This window comes from Perognathus longimembris, chromosome 1, assembly GCF_023159225.1.
Source record: "Perognathus longimembris pacificus isolate PPM17 chromosome 1, ASM2315922v1, whole genome shotgun sequence".
Lineage (NCBI taxonomy): Eukaryota > Metazoa > Chordata > Mammalia > Rodentia > Heteromyidae > Perognathus > Perognathus longimembris.
In genome coordinates this window covers 110,693,897-110,710,317 of record NC_063161.1, presented here as the reverse complement: position 1 = coordinate 110,710,317, position 16,421 = coordinate 110,693,897, and the positions used below count along the sequence as shown (strand labels likewise).

General features: G+C 36.6%; 1 protein-coding gene across 20 annotated transcripts in view; it reads left to right on the top strand.

Annotated features, from left to right (window-relative positions):
• Positions 1–16,421, top strand: part of Ptprd (protein tyrosine phosphatase receptor type D) — a 482,247-nt gene that overhangs the window by 455,372 nt on the left and 10,454 nt on the right. For all 20 annotated transcript variants that reach the window (XM_048348714.1, XM_048348129.1, XM_048347870.1 and 17 more), the window contains 4 exons: positions 10,770–11,055; positions 11,454–11,632; positions 12,403–12,529; positions 13,846–13,971. In XM_048348714.1, the coding sequence (XP_048204671.1) occupies positions 10,770–11,055; positions 11,454–11,632; positions 12,403–12,529; positions 13,846–13,971 (718 nt within the window). The remainder of the gene's footprint in view (positions 1–10,769; positions 11,056–11,453; positions 11,633–12,402; positions 12,530–13,845; positions 13,972–16,421) is intronic.

The following is a 16,421-nucleotide window of genomic DNA, read 5'->3' as shown; positions in this document are numbered from 1 at the left end:
AGTTAAGCAGTGCAAAACCTGTGTACCTTTATGTTGCAAGCCTGGTAAATGATATCTTCTTTTCAAAGTAGAAAAATTGGTATCCTTCTGGATAAAATTTAGAGTATGGACTAAACTGAGAGGACCATTTGCAAAGAAAACTGAGTGCGAATGCTGTCATTTCTTTTTTTTTTTTTTTTTTTTGGCCAGTCCTGGGGCTTGGACTCAGGGCCTGAGCACCGTCCCTGGCTTCTTTTTGCTCAAGGCTAGCACTCTGCCACTTGAGCCACAGCGACACTTTTGGGCATTTTCTGTATATGTGGTGCTGGGGAATTGAACCCAGGGCCTCATGTATACGAGGCAAGCACTCTTGCCACTAGGCCATATCACCAGCCCCTGAATGCTGTCAGCATATTCAGCAGCAATATTCAATTGATCTCTATTCAGATTTATCAACCTCCAGTTAACAGAGGCATCTGACTCGGTTTCTATTCATGCCTAATGCTTCCTCCATCATTCCATAAAATGAGATCTGCAATGGCATATTTAGGATATATATATATGTGTATGTGTATATATATATATATATACATATAGGATATATGTATATATATGTAGAATAGCCTTCTTATTTATCTTGCACATCGTATTTTAAGAATAGGGGATATGTTTGATAGATAATGTTGGGTGACAACCAAGATCATGCAGAAGTTTTTGGAGATTTGTGTTTATGTCTGAATTTTTGAGATAATGGGAATCAAATTAGTCCCATGTGAATTTTTTTTTTTTTTTTTTTGCCAGTCCTGGGCCTTGGACTCAGAGCCTGAGCACTGTCCCTGGCTTCTTTTTGCTCAAGGCTCTCACTCTGCCACTTGAGCCACAGCAAGACTTCTGTCCGTTTTCTATATATGTGGTGCTTGGGAATCGAACCCAGGGCTTCATGTATAGGAGGCAAGCACTCTTCCACTAGGCCATATTCTCAGCCCCCCCACCCCCATGCGGATTTTTTAATAAATTCATTCCTTTCACAATATTACCCTTTACCTATTATGGACAAAAATGACCTGGGGGAGTGTAGTCTATGTATATTAACCTTTGACCATATTCTTGAATAGGAGTCTTATGTAATCTCCTTTTGATTAGTAAAGCTTTCCACCCCAGCATCTGGTGTACTTTGCCTATCTAATGTGATCTAGGGTGACCCCAATTGGCTCTGGATATCTCAGCAAGACTCCTGCTTGTTCTAATTCTTTGCCAAGCATTCTCTCCATGATGACTCTTATAACCCCTACATTCTGAAAGTCCTTTAAATCCAGAAGTATAAGGCAAGAGCAAATCTGGACAACAAGGTACTGACTATGTTACCCAGACTTTCTGAGAATCTTCTCGGGCAAAGGCCAGTTCACTGAATGTGAACAGGATTCCACCTCCCCTACAACCTCTTTGGAGCATCTTCATTGATCTTTAATTGTGATTTTAAAAATTATTTTATTATTTCATTGTAGGTCTTGGGGCTTGGACAATGTTTGTGAGCTTTTTGCTCAAGGCTAGTGCTCTACCACTCTGAGCCACAGCACCACTTCAGGTTTTCCAGGGGTTAATTGGAGATAAGATTTTCATGAGCTTTCCTCCCTGGGCTGGCTTTGAAGTATGATCCTCAGATCTCAGCCTCCTGAGTAGCGAGGATTACAAGCCTAAGCCACTGGTGCCTGGTGGTAATTGCAATTTTTAAAAAAATAGTAGCTCTTAATCTATTGCTTTATTTTTTTTTCAGTGTGATTCTGTTGTCCTTAAAACATTTAAAAAAATTAAACACACCAGTTGAAGTTTATTCACATCACTCTATCACCAATTCTTCCTCCTGGAAGTAGCATAATCCATGTGTCTTTGCAGATCATGTGTGTGAACATGGGTATTCAGTGACCTAAATGATCTTGTGTGTACTTTTAAAAATATATGAGTACATATTCTGAGGCATATATAGGTGAATTTAACAATGCCTTATAAACTTCTTGGTGGGGAGCCAATACCCCCTCAATTCTTTTTAACTGTTAAACCATATTGCTTATATAGATAGATCACAGTTTCACAATTCCCCTCATCAAAGTGATTGTTTAACACAGTTAATTGTTTATTTTACATAATACTATCTGTATACATATTTCTATTCTATTGTATATTTCATAATACTATTTCTATACACATATCCTCCTTCACATAATGGACTGTTTCCAGTAAACTTTTCACACGTGTACACATATAGACCTTCATTACAGAAGCAGAGGTAGTGTGTTAAGAAATATGTGCATTTAAAATTTTAATGAACACCACAAAACTGTCCTCCAAAATGATAATATTGCATGGGCAGATGTTTGTTTAATATCATGAGTAAATTTTGTATTTCGATAATCTATGCCAAAATGACTTTTATTTCATAATAGATATAAATGAATTTTAGAAGGCAAACACTTAGGTCCAAAATCTCTGTTATTTCTCCATTCACTCTAGATGGAAGAAATGCTAGTAAACACCAAAAGGTCAATAGATCAGTCCTAAATAATCTCAAGATGGCCAGCATGGCAGCATATTAAGTCAAATGTTGATTTTCAATGAATAATAAAAGTCTCAAAACAGCAGCCTTGTTAGAGACACTCACAGTTTTATTAAGGTGGTCAGTAGATTAATCCTATAAACTGTGGTCATAAAATTCAAACAGTTCTCATAGATTCCTTTTGATATATGTTTGCAGTTCATAAATGTCATTTTTAGAGCAGAAATATAACATCCAATCAAATTCAGAGCTGATACACGTATGAAATGCTCCCAGTTCTTTGGAGTCCATGTTTTACTGAGTGCATCCAACTCAATGATCTATGAAATATCCTAATTCTATCATCCTTTTTTGTCAGATCATTGAAGTATCAGTGAAGGGCCAATATTAAACCTCCCGTAAATAAATCAGAAAAGCCAACTCTACACACATCTCCAGGATGATTGTAGCAGCAAAGATTCCCCTTTGCCTCTTTTCTTTTCTTTATGCACATTACTACTATAGTATATCACGAGACATTAAGCATATTTCAACTCATGGGACTAACTTAATCATGTTTTTAGAAATTGAAAACAAATGTTTTAACTGGATGAATGATAATATTGAAGTAATAACAATTTTCTAGTAGGCATACTTGTTTAATGGGTTGCATATCTTGCAGACTGTAAACACTGCCGTGCCTATCATTCTCTGAAATTGTGTGGTTTTTAAAAGCTAAAGTTTAGCAGTAATTGGGTTTGCTGCAGAAGTCACTGAAAATAAAGTTCATTTGTATTCTGATTCTCATTAGTGAAATCATTATCCTTATTACAAAATGACTTAGAAAGTTGATTTTTTTTCTGACTTTGGGGATAACATGGACCAACATAATGCTAGGCTTGATTTAAGAGTGCTGTCTCCTTTCCTCTGCTGGAATTTTCTGTGCCATATAAATGTACTGAATTGTGCTGGCCTCTGTCTGATGCATAGTGTTATTCACTCCTCTTTTGAAAGATATTTAGAAAAATCTGTCTCCATGCTTGGCAACTACTCCAACAGAAAACAGATAAAAACGAGGGTGGTTTATCAGTCTTGCTGTTCTTATCATGTTTCAGGTTGAAGGCTGTTGAAATGAAGAAAAACAAACAGCACTAAATAGGGTTCCGTCATTATCACTGCTCAAGGGAGCTGAGGTTTTTAGGATCAAAGAAAAATGCATTTGCTTTCAGAACTACAATCCTTCATTTTGAGAGGTACACTGAGCTCAGATACTGATGGGTAAAAAAAGAGAGTAAATTGGAAAAGGAAATAAAATATGTGCTGCTATGGGAACTTGGAAATTCAAACAAAAGTAGGCCGGCATACTTGTTAAGAAGCTCTGAATTTTCAACATTCTCTTCTTCAGAATGTGGTGCCTGATGATTGTGACTTGTGAACAAATGGAGCAGAGCATAAGCAAAGTTGTTTCCATCTCATCAAATTATAAGACATTCCTTTGTCTTTTGAAACATACATGAAAGGAAAATTCCAGGGCCAGCAGCTTTGAAGGATATTTCTGTATGTCTTATAGATCCAGGAGAAGGAAAGCCTAGGATTTTTAAAAAACTTGTGTTTTTGGTTTTGCAACTCAAGTGGAGCACCATTAATTTAGCTGGCATGACTTCCATGCCAGGAAATAGAGACAAGAAAGTTGCTGCCCTTTCCTTCAATCTGATTATCACCTAGCATATGGGTAATAAACAAAAATAAACCATAAAGAGAGCCAATTCTTATAGCATGGCACATATTATCATGGGAGTCCCTGGAGTAACAAAGCAAGAGGAGAGTCTCCTTCAAGTTTACAAGCAGTTGAAGTGAATGTTAAGGAAAAAAACATCAGCTTTAGGCCCCACTTAGACTGCATTTGATCTTAAATATCACCCCAATGGCACTATTTCCCATATACAGTTAAGTAGTGGACTAGTAATTTCAGGGATGAGTTTTAAGGGGAGGGACACAATTTCATCAATAACAGATCATTTAAATGATGTTTTTGCAAAGGTGTTCTTCTAGCATCCTTAACATTTCTCACAGAAATGCTGTAAATTACAAATACATGTTTAATCATGTGCTTATTATATGCATAATTCCTTCAGTAAAGGATTGTGTTTGTTTTGACCAGATCTTCAGTGTACTAGGGATCAGTGTACTAGTGTAGGAAATCAGTAAAAGTATCCCATGTAATATTATGAAAACGTATCCAACAAATATGGGAAAATGAAGCAATAGACACTTTGCTATCTTACCTCTGGGTGATTCAAATAGACAAATTAGAATAGTCAGTATATGCTGATGTGTAACAGCCAACTCACTGGGAAGGTTCATATCATGTTTGCTAGTTTCCTTGGTATAAATATTCCCAACCATAGGTGTTATCAGAGGTCATTAGGGAGAGATGCTCAATAGAACATCATTATATATGACCTTCACATCAGGAATGTAACATAAAGTAATTCAAACTGAACGTTTTAATAGTTATCTTTATATTTGTATTTAATAAAATGTAAACTTTAATTTACTCTTGCCATATCCAACATACCAGTGAAGGAGAATCAAAGGAAATTATAGAAATTGAATGCACAAAAGTGTAAGATATATTGCTGTACAAGGCAAAAGGCAAAACCAGGCCAACATGATTCTTTCTTTTTTCCCCCTTTGGTATCAAGGAGAGAGGGTGATAGTCAGAGGAATTTTTTCTAAAGCATGTGTTTGGAAGGTCATTAATGGATCAGAAAGAGAATGAAAGATGGAAAATGGAAGATATTATCTACATTTGAAAGACTAGCAGAGTGCATAAATAGACACACGTGGAACAATGTAAAAAGGCAGGTAGATAATGAGCACAAGGATCACTTTTTTTTAAAACATGTGCAGTGATGATTGATTATCAACTTGATAGGGTTGACAGAGATAACAAAGCACACCGCTAGGTGCTTCTGTGGGACAGAAGATTATTAACTAAAGACAGAAAAGCCCAAATGTGGTGAGCATGGATGAAATAAAAGGAAAAAAGTCTTCTCTCTCTCTCTCTCTCTCTCTCTCTCTCTCTCTCTCTCTCTCTCTCTCTCTCTCTCTCTCTCTCTCCCTTCCTCCTACTCTGCTCTTCTGGGCTTTGTTCTGCCATACCTTCCACATCCTGATGGAATGGCAATGTGAGCCAAACCTCAGCCTTCTTCCTCTTAGGTTATTTTCTCAAGCATTTCATCAAAGGGACATAAACCTAACCAACATGCTGAACCATGGTCTAAAGGGGCATGGGGAAATGGAAGATCTGTGAAGATGATGTTTACAGTTCTTCTTTGTTGGTTTGTTTCTGACTTAATTCTACAGTCTCAGAAGCTGTAGAACCCATGACATGATTCTTCTTTTAATTTAATTTTGTTGTCAAGGTGATGTACAGAAGTGTTACAGTTACATCCAGAAGGTACTGAGTATATTTCTTATCATACTTGTTACTCCCTCCCTCATTTTTCTACTACTTTCCCTCCCCTCCAGTCCCTCCCCTCCACCCAGACCCAAGTTGTACACTTAATTTCCATCATATTGTATTGTGACAATATCACTTTGGGGTTGATTTGCCCTTAATCCTTTGTATCAGCATTTTAATGTTCCATTCCCCTTCTCTAATTGAGATAAATGTATATACTATACCCAGGGTACCAAAATCAAATACAGTAACAACAGGGGATAAACCATAGGGAAGAAAAACAAAAGAAATAATTTCACATAGTACATTAAAAATAACAACAAAGAATAAGAGAATACAGGAAATGGACACAAAACCGCATGTACTATGCACAATGCTGCACACAAAACTAAATGGTTTTATTTTTTAAATATATATAGTACACCAAAAAAAAAAAATAACAACAAAGAAAATCTTCTTGTTTCCATTTCTTGGAATTTATTTCACTTAGCATCATCTTATATGACCACACGATTCTTTTTAGTGGGTTTCATGTACTACAAGTTTGGGATTTTTATTTGATTAGGGTTGGTTTCAAACCCATTCTGTTCCTAATATCATACACAAGAGTGCATTTAATGCTTCCCATGCTTTCCCCAGCATTTTCTAGAACAAGAAAGACAGATGTTAAAGGAACCTACTTGCTTCATGTGTAGTCAGATGCTGCTACCGGTATGTTCTAGAGCAGTAGACAAGATCAAGCTCCTCATATCTGAACATTCCTACTGCCCCAAATAACAGGAAGCCTAATGATGCTATAAAGAGGCATGCTGAAGTGTAGCATCTCAGAACCTGCATTTGACTTCAGGAAATACCTCAATTTTATATACACAAGAAGCGACAGGAAAGCAGCATTTACTGAGTACTACATGGGCAAAAAGGACTCTGATAGAAAGGCTCTCAACTGACAGCTTAGTTCCCCATCATAATGTAAAAGTTGCTTGAATGAAAGCTATAATTTGTTGATTGGAAAAAGGGGAGAGTAACTTGAACTTGAGGTAGAGTAAAGCCGGATTTTTAAAATGACTGCATTAGTATTTTCCCAGTTATGCCAGCTGCTTATTGTTAACCTCAGACCTAGGTTTGAAAAAATAGAGTTCATACCTACAAAATGTGACTACTTCTTTCTTCATTTTCATGGAGCCTTTGATACCTTCAATTCAGCTTTAAGATTTACTAGATAATTAGACTACATAACCAAATAATGTTCATTATCAGTATCAGATTTAAGAGGGGGGGGAAAAGAGGTTAAGTAACTTTCTTAAGGTCACCTTAAACCCAAGAAAATCTTCTTTGCCCTAGAGAAGAGACAACACATCAGTTCCAAGGTCGATTCCTTCCTTTTCATGGAAAAAGTGAACAATAACCAATGTTTTGTGCTTTATGAAGGGAAAATAGGTATTGTTCAAGTCTTATCCTCTAGTGTTTTACCTCTTTTATTCCTTTGGGCATGAGTACATATTTGAATTCTTTGGCTGCTTCATTGTTTGAAAATATATACTGTTATTATAAAAAATGATTGATACTATTTACATTTGGAGTTATTTATACCAATTTTTCAAGATTCTTTTGTAACTTTCTGCCAGACTCTACCATGCATCAAGCAGACATTTGAATATTCCCTGAAGCATGGTTTAGGAAAACACTCCTGCCATTACCTAGAATTGACAGGATATACAGCCTTGTGTGATTCTTATGGTGTGGCTTCCACTCAGAATTGCTGCATGTTGTACCTAATTAGGTGTCATGCCCCATTAAAATGAAGACAATTTAGAGAGAGTGCATATAAAAAAAACCCAAAAGGTTGTTATTCATACTTTTAGAACCTGCCAAAATGGGATTTGAAAGGATCACAGAAAATTGAACTCTTTGCAATTTAAATCTTATTTGGGTTCTTTTCACTGCACTCTAGCTGCATATAAAGAGAACAAGATTCAGAAGCTACTTCAAAGTTGCTGTTGTTGTTGTTGTTGTTGTTTTCATCATAGATATTTAGATCCTGCCTGCATAGTCCAAAGTTGTGTCAAATTCAGGATCTCATTCACAGACTAAGGATTCCTGTTTCCCAAGAATGATTAACTTACCTCAGTGGGTTGAATATTGTATAATACACTTTCCAATCATTAATTCATCCCACAACTATTACTGAATGCTTGCACTTGGTGTAAAGGCAGATTCTCCTGCCCAGATGTACAGTCTTTCATGAGTGATTAGCATGAGTGATTAGTTGTTTATGAGTGATTAGTTTGACTAGGGCTGTAGGGGCAAATTGATTCCTGTAAAAGGAATCTGGAGAAGCAAGTGAATAGTCCAACTGGAGGAGTAGAGATGGAGAATGACAGAAGAACTGACCATCTAGCAAGCAGAATAAAGAAGTATTAAAGGATTAAATGACTGGATTCGGTAAAGGATGTAAAATGAAGTCTCATGGCGCCTTTGGAACCCAGCTTCTTGGGCTTTGTATTAAGCACACATTGGTTTTCTCACTGGTTTTGTGCTAAGGGAGATGCTATCATTACTAAGACTATGTACCCAGAGGCTGTTTCACAACATATCAAAGTCCTATCAGTTTGTCCTTAAATGAAGCCATAGAAGCCAGAAGACCTTTGGCATAAGACATAAAGCCCTAGGCAGTTTTAAAACAGTGCTTATATCCAGTTCTCACTTAGCATCATCTATAAACCACAAGTCCCTTTAAAAAAGCTGAATTTGATTTACAGTGTTCAGTAATTAAATAAATATCATTTCATTTGAACAGATGTTCTCATACTACTCTACAAGCAGGTGTCATTAGAGAAATTCCAAATTCATTTGAGACAGGTACTCTCATGGACTCATTTTAGAGTGCCGGTATTTTCCTTGCACGGGTACTATGCCAAGCCTATGAAAAATTACACCCATGAAAATTACACCTGTAAAAGAATTGCATCTCCCAGAGCCTGAAGTACAATTACAAAATCATTCCTTCATTTTTGTTTTTTGAACATCCTAATTTCTTCATCCTTCAAGTCTCATTTTAAATGGTATATCACCTACAAAACCAACACATCAATTAATTTCCTGTATTATAGAGTTATGGAGAGTATTACATCATTTGTTAGACACTCGGATCTTTAAGAATAAGATTAAATGATATTACTGATATTCCCTATTCCACTTAGCAAAGTACGTGATTGTTCATTGTCTGAAGAAGTAGCTTGTCCTGTGGTTGGTTAGACGAATTAATGAGCACAGAGATAGTGATGTGTAGAGAATGAAGGTGGGCACCTGCTATTTTGTGACTAAGGTGGTAATACGTATCTGTCCTTGTGGATTACATGGTTACCCGACTAGTAAATAGGTATTAAAAAAAAAGAAAGCATTTTGGAGTGAACCATTCTTGACACATAAACCTTTCAGCCTGAAAAAAAAATTGATAAATGGAAACATATAAGGCTTACTTTTAGATTGTCAGAGCACAGATGTGTTATTTTCTTGGTATCCTTTTCAACCATAGAGGATATTCCAATGTTTCTAGGACCTAGCTCTAATCCAGTTCACTAAATCAGATTGTCTCCTTGGAACACAAAGATCTTGTCTAGCCATTGTTCTTTGTTGATTCATCTCTTCTTCTTAGAATCTGTTTCTACCAACTGGAAAATGACCCATACATCTCCAAATAATGGATTTTGAAAAATGCCTTGAAGCTTTTTCAGTAACAGAGATTGAGACCTTTCTTTTCTCTACACAGAATACTTAAATTTCACCAGAAATTTTCCTTCTACTTTGGAAAAAAAAGGGAATAAATTCAAGAATCATATCCTTATAATAATTGCTTTTTATTAAAAATTTCTTTAAGAATATGCAGAACTATTTTTAATATGCAACAACATTTTAATATTTTAATTATAAAGATCCCATTAGGCTGCCTTTATAACCTGTTTACTGAGTTTTAGAATGTGAAATGTTTTAGATGGAAAGATTTAATAGATACCTTGTCATTATTATTTTAATAAATTTAGCTAAAATATACTGAGAAGTTTGATTGTCTTCATATTGACCAATACTTAAAAAACAGCTTGTGAGTATAGCAGCCTAAATGCATTTTTCATAATGTTTTTGAAATATTATTAGTTGTATAACATAATTAAAGAGCACAGAAATTATGGATTTAGTTTTCTACTTAATGAAGTGAAACTTGTTTTACTATTGTTTCCTGATAGTGGTGCCTTAAAAATAGCTTTTGATCAGGCTTGGGCTTGCTTGGTTTATGCCTATAATCCTCACTACTCTGAAGAGTGAGATCTAGGGATCTCAGAATCTAGGCATGACAGGAAAGTCCCTGAGACTCTAATCTATAGTTAACTATAAAAGCTGGATGTGGAGATGTGGCTCAAGTTCTAGAGTGCTATGCCTTTAGCAAAAACACTAAGGTATTGCCCATAGGTCCTGAGTTCAAATCCTAGTAACAGCACCAAAAAATAAAATCTCCTCTTACTTTAGAGTAGTCAAAAGTCAGGTTGAAGATGTAGATTAGTGATAGAGTACTTGATAGAGATTAGTGGTAGAGTACATGCCTAGCATGGACAAGGTCCTGGGTTAGATTACTCTCAGCACTGCAAGGAAACAAAAAGATTATATAAGTAATGAAGAATCATCATAATAGCTACATGGATAGAATGAAGGGGTAAAACAAGCTAGTTAATAAGAAAAATATAGCACATGTTGGTGTCCTCATAATTGTATGTTGGCTTTTCTTTTCTCTTTCCCTTACAGTGCGGGAGTTGGCCGGACTGGTTGTTTCATCGTAATAGATGCCATGCTAGAAAGAATAAAGCATGAAAAAACTGTAGATATTTATGGCCATGTAACCTTAATGAGAGCCCAGAGGAACTACATGGTTCAAACAGAAGACCAGTACATCTTTATCCATGATGCACTGTTAGAAGCAGTGACTTGTGGAAATACCGAAGTGCCAGCTAGAAACTTGTATGCCTACATTCAGAAGCTGACACAAATAGAAACAGGGGAGAATGTCACAGGAATGGAGCTTGAATTTAAGGTATGGCATTCGATGAGATCTAGCTACTCAGGAGCAAGTCATTCTGGGACTGTCTGAGTAGTTGTTTTACTTTCCTAAAATTTTGAAATACAAGTTTTATAATCAATCTTTCTCAAATACCTGATTATAAAACACTTTCTTCTTCCATTGCCTCCTCTATCTTTGCTTTGTTAACAGTGCCTTGGGCCCTTTTGTGTCCTAATTTAAATTGAGAGGTCATACTCTCAGAACTTAATATTTTAAAACTCAATAGACTCTCTGAATAATTAGGGAAAAACAGTGCTGTTTGAATACTTAAATAAATAAAAGGTTTATATTTTTAAAAAAAGATATTTGGGTATATTGCATTCAAGCTGTTGCCTAAAATTATCTATGTCAAATTATTCTTTTCTTTACAGCGTCTAGCCAGCTCAAAAGCTCACACCTCAAGATTCATCAGTGCCAATCTTCCATGTAATAAATTCAAAAATCGCCTTGTTAATATTATGCCATATGAATCCACAAGGGTATGCCTACAGCCTATCCGAGGGGTAGAAGGCTCTGACTACATCAATGCCAGTTTCATTGATGGATACAGGTATATAGTCTTGTTTCCTGACAACCCAAAACCTTGATATTTACATGTGCTCTAGTTTCATGACCACAAAAGTTTCATTTCAACTTAAAGCCATTTTCTTTCTGTCTAGGTCAGCATTTAGTCCCTTGGTATTTTTATTTTTTATTTTGGATAGGAGTAACAAGAACCAGTTATGAAGGCTTTCATCCAGCCTACATTCTTATTTCTGGTCATCAAGCCCCAGTGGCTCACATCTATAATCCTAGCTACTCAAGAGGGTGAGATCTGAGGATCATGGTTCAAAGTCAATCCATTAGATTAATACTTCCACTTAAACACCCAAAACTTAGAAGTTAGCAGAATGCTAACACACACACACACACACACACACACACACACACGTACACACTAGAAACAATTTTCATTTGGAAGGAGGTAATAAGCTATTTCATTCAATATTTCATAAATCTAATCATTTTATGAGCCTAATTTCTAAAAAATTAACTCATACAACTGCTTAAGTGATTTGCATGACACATGAACTTGAGCTATTAGTGTTGTACTAAAATTTGGTAGTGAAAGAGACAACATCATAATATTATCAAAACAATTTATTTTGAAAAGTACTCAACATGTGTTAAATGCTCTTATTTGGTTATGTAATCTTAATGGGGGCTTCCTTCAAGTGCAATTAATAATGCTTATTTTTCTATTGTCATATTTGATTTTGACATACCAAGTCTAGGTTCTTGCATGTCCTCAAAATTCTTTTTCCATTCTCTGTAATTCAGACAACAGAAGGCCTACATTGCTACCCAAGGGCCCTTGGCAGAAACCACTGAAGATTTCTGGCGGATGCTCTGGGAACACAACTCCACCATTGTCGTGATGCTAACCAAGCTGCGTGAAATGGGCAGGGTAAGTGTATCTGCTGATAAGGTATTTATGCACTAGGGAAACAGAATTTTCCTTTCATGATTGAATGGTTTCTAATTAGCAAAGCCACATCAAGGTCTTAAATTTGTATGTTTTGAGGATAGGTTGGGTCTTTCTTGTGTCCCCTGAAACATAATATTAGAAACAGTGGGTCAGCAGGTGTTTATTTCACTTTATATCTAATTCTCAGCATATTCTTGTTTCCTTTGGTATGGGGTAGACTGGAGTTCATTAAGTCAATGTGCTGTCAGTTCTTTTCCTTTCCTGAGGAAAAAATTCACTTCCCTACCTCTCATGTCCATTGAATAATGTGTTATAAATTCACATAGTTTTTCTAGGAATAGAATCTTGTAATCCAAGATCCACTTTAAGAATTTTGTGGGGGTCCTAGTCCTGGGATTTGAACTCAGTGCCTGAGTGTTATTTCTGAGCTGTTTTGCTCAATGCTAGCATTCTACCACATGAGCCACAGCTCTACTTTCAGCTTTTCTTGGTGCTTAAGTAGAGACAAGAGTCTCATGGACTTTCTTACCTGGACTGGCTTTGAACAGAGATCCTCAGATCTCATTCTCCTAAAAAGGTAGGATTACAGGCAGAGGACAGTGGCACCTGGTGTCTTCAAGAACATTCTTTGCAAAAGAATGTTATTCTGAAGTATACATATAGTAGTATTATTAGAGCTACCTAAGGACCTACCACTTAAATTCAATACATGCAAACATTCTGCAAGCATTTCCTTGAGATATATATTTTTTTCTTCTCTCTTTGTGGAAATTGGAATAAGAATGACTAAACTGCAACTGTTATATCTAAATCACTAAAGCTACTTGGACTCCATCTCCTCATTCTATAAATGAAACTGGACTAGATTGATTCTGAGATTTCTTTCTACATTCTTTTTATGTCGATGATGCTCTTTATTCCAGACCACAATGGTAAAAACCTGCTTTATTGGTGCATTATAGGACTTAAATGGTCAACCCTCCCCAAGGAATAATGTAATTTTGTGAATAACTTACAGACATAAAGACACCTACCCTTTTAAAGTATTCAGTTCAACTGATGCTTATCAAGTAGCTACTACATGCCAGGTTCTGTGCTGGAAACCATGAGCCAATATTAAACCAGAGGGTTACCTTAGCCTCAGGAAGTTTAGGATGTCAAAGTAAAGGTGAGTCACATGTAACTGGAATTATTGCACTTCTTAATGTTTTTTCAGTGAGAGACAGAGTTTAAATAGATGACAAGCAAAATCTTATTTGAACTTTATATAGTTTAACATTAATATCTCCTTTTAGGAGAAATGTCACCAATATTGGCCAGCTGAGCGTTCTGCAAGATATCAGTATTTTGTTGTAGATCCTATGGCTGAATACAACATGCCACAGTATATCCTAAGGGAATTCAAGGTCACAGACGCCAGGGTAAGTTGGCACAATCTTCAACTCTTCATCATTAGCTAAATTAGTTTAAAATATACTTTGCTGCGAAAAGCATTTGCCAAGTGACCATACTCCCAAGGAGAAAAGAAATCACCCATTTTGGATGACATTATTTTAAAAATATAAGAGCAAATTTCCTCTGTCTGGCAAGCCTGCTCATAAACCCAGATTTGGCTTCCATTCAAATGTAACATCTGGCAGCCCAACTTCGGGGATGCATTGGTGAGTGTTTGTGCTGGGAAGCATTTATGTGATTGGCTGGCTGTGCTTACATTCACCTTCTCAGCTCAGCTCTCTTTGGAGGTTTTTGGAGGTTTCTTCATTACTTGAGGCTGTAAATATGTTGTTGTTTTGCAAAGCCCTTTAGGTCATGTGGGCTTAGAGGTTAATTTGGTATGATTTTAAAACTGCATAGCAAATGGCATTCCTTACAAGAATCTGACAAGCTTTGCACATTCTAATTTGATTCCTGGCATAGTTTATTCCTCTGTGTGCTAATGTGTCTGTCCATGAGATCTGTGCACCCTTGACCCTAGTTGGCTAATTTTCATTCTGTGTTGCTTATCAACATTTCCAAGTCCAAGGTTCAGCCCTGATGTAAGATGTTCTGTGCATACACTCTAATATCTTTGCCTTTGGCAACTCTCAGACCATAATGACAAACACATCTTAGGGGCAACTGGATTAGATCAAAGCCCTGCTTTATTTTTGGAACTGTCACAGTGGGTGGGTTGAATAAAACTTGAGGGTAGAGCCCTGGACTGGATCCATTGTTTTTGCTGGAAAGCAGCTTTCTCCAAACTCATGTTTGTACATTTTCTGCTAATCCCCAAAGCCTGATTCTGGCTGTTGACCTAAAGCAAAATAGAAAGTGGTTAATGGAAGCCTTGGCCCAGGTGACAAACCTGTTAATCCTAGAAAGTTTGAAATATTAACTACCCTAAAGGTGATTTCACTCAAGATAGCCATTAAGTTCCTAGGTTTCATTTGTGCGTTTTCCAAGCAAGCATGCCTTGGTTATCTGACCTATCATTTTTTGTTTTTGTTCTTTTTAATTTGGTGTTGTTCTTTAAACTATCCTTTCGGCATTTGAAGCCAAGTAAGTGAGTAAAACTTCTAAGTGCCCTAGAAACAAACTCACCAAGTATTTCTAATGATAGAGACCAAAAGTCAAATTCTACCAGTGTGGCATTACTTTTACTACACCCAGCACTACCAAATTAAATCTGACCATTATAGGCCAAAAATTGAAACTTGTTCACATTATTTTTTTTTAATTTCTCGTGCTTAGTTGCCACAAGCACCTACTTGTTTGTGTTCCTTCTGTGCTGTGCTTCTACTCTCGTCTCCCCAGTTTGGAAAGCAAATTAGTACTGAAGTCTCTAAATGAAGTAGGGAAGTTGTCTGTCCTCGAAAGAGTAAGAGTGTGTGCCTTACCATTCCTTGTGACTAAAAGTAAGATTTCAGAAATGAAATCTCCAGGACTTTCAGAAGAGAACAAATGTTCTTCTACCTAGCCTTTGCCTTTCCTTCCTGTGCTTTCTAAAACTTTTCAGGAATCAAGGCAAATATATCCTGCTTCCATAGTAACCATCCAGTCACTGGCTTAGGGACAGTTATTTCTGCACTCCTCTGTTCTCATAAAGTTCGTGTGATCTTCCTATTTCATCTTTATCTCTAAATGATGTCAGTCAATAATCTACCAGGAGACCCTGGCAGTCACGAGACCAGTTGATAGGTGCTAAACTCAAATTGAGCCCCACCTATCTTCTCAATATTACTTGATGAAAAAGACTGAGTCCCAGTCCATAATCTTGGGAATTTGTACGCCTGTCTCCAAAAGGATATTGAAAGAGAAAGATGTTAACAAGGGCTGGAAAAACAGGATGCTTTCTCCAGTGAAAGAAGCAATTTGGCCTCAAGTCTTCATCAAACAGGATCAGTCCTTTAAGCTTGTGGTTTGGCTATCCCTTTCCCTCTGATGTGTCAAAGAAGAAATTAGATGGACACCATTGTTATCTCTGCTTTTGAAAGAAAAGTTCCCTTTTGCTCTTCCTATGTTTCAAAAAATATTCCTGAATCAGAAGTGCCTCAGTTATCTTCTTTGCACACCATTCAATTGCATGAGTCAGAGCAATTTTATCTGATCACTTTAGAAAGCTTCCTCTGACGTCTGGCTTGGTTTTTTTATTTCTTTTTTTTTTTTTTAAATCTGCCCTTTGGGTTGTTTGTATAAAAGCCTCCCCCGTGATATACCTAATTCCTATGGTCAGCCAGGAAGCTTCCTTTTTAAAGAGGAGGGCATTTATTTACAAAAAAATACGTTTGGTCTCCTAAAAGTGTGTTTCACTTCCTTCTCCACATTAGCATCACATGGTACACACTGTCTTTCCTGCCATGGCTAGATGCTGTATGCCTCTGAGACATATGGG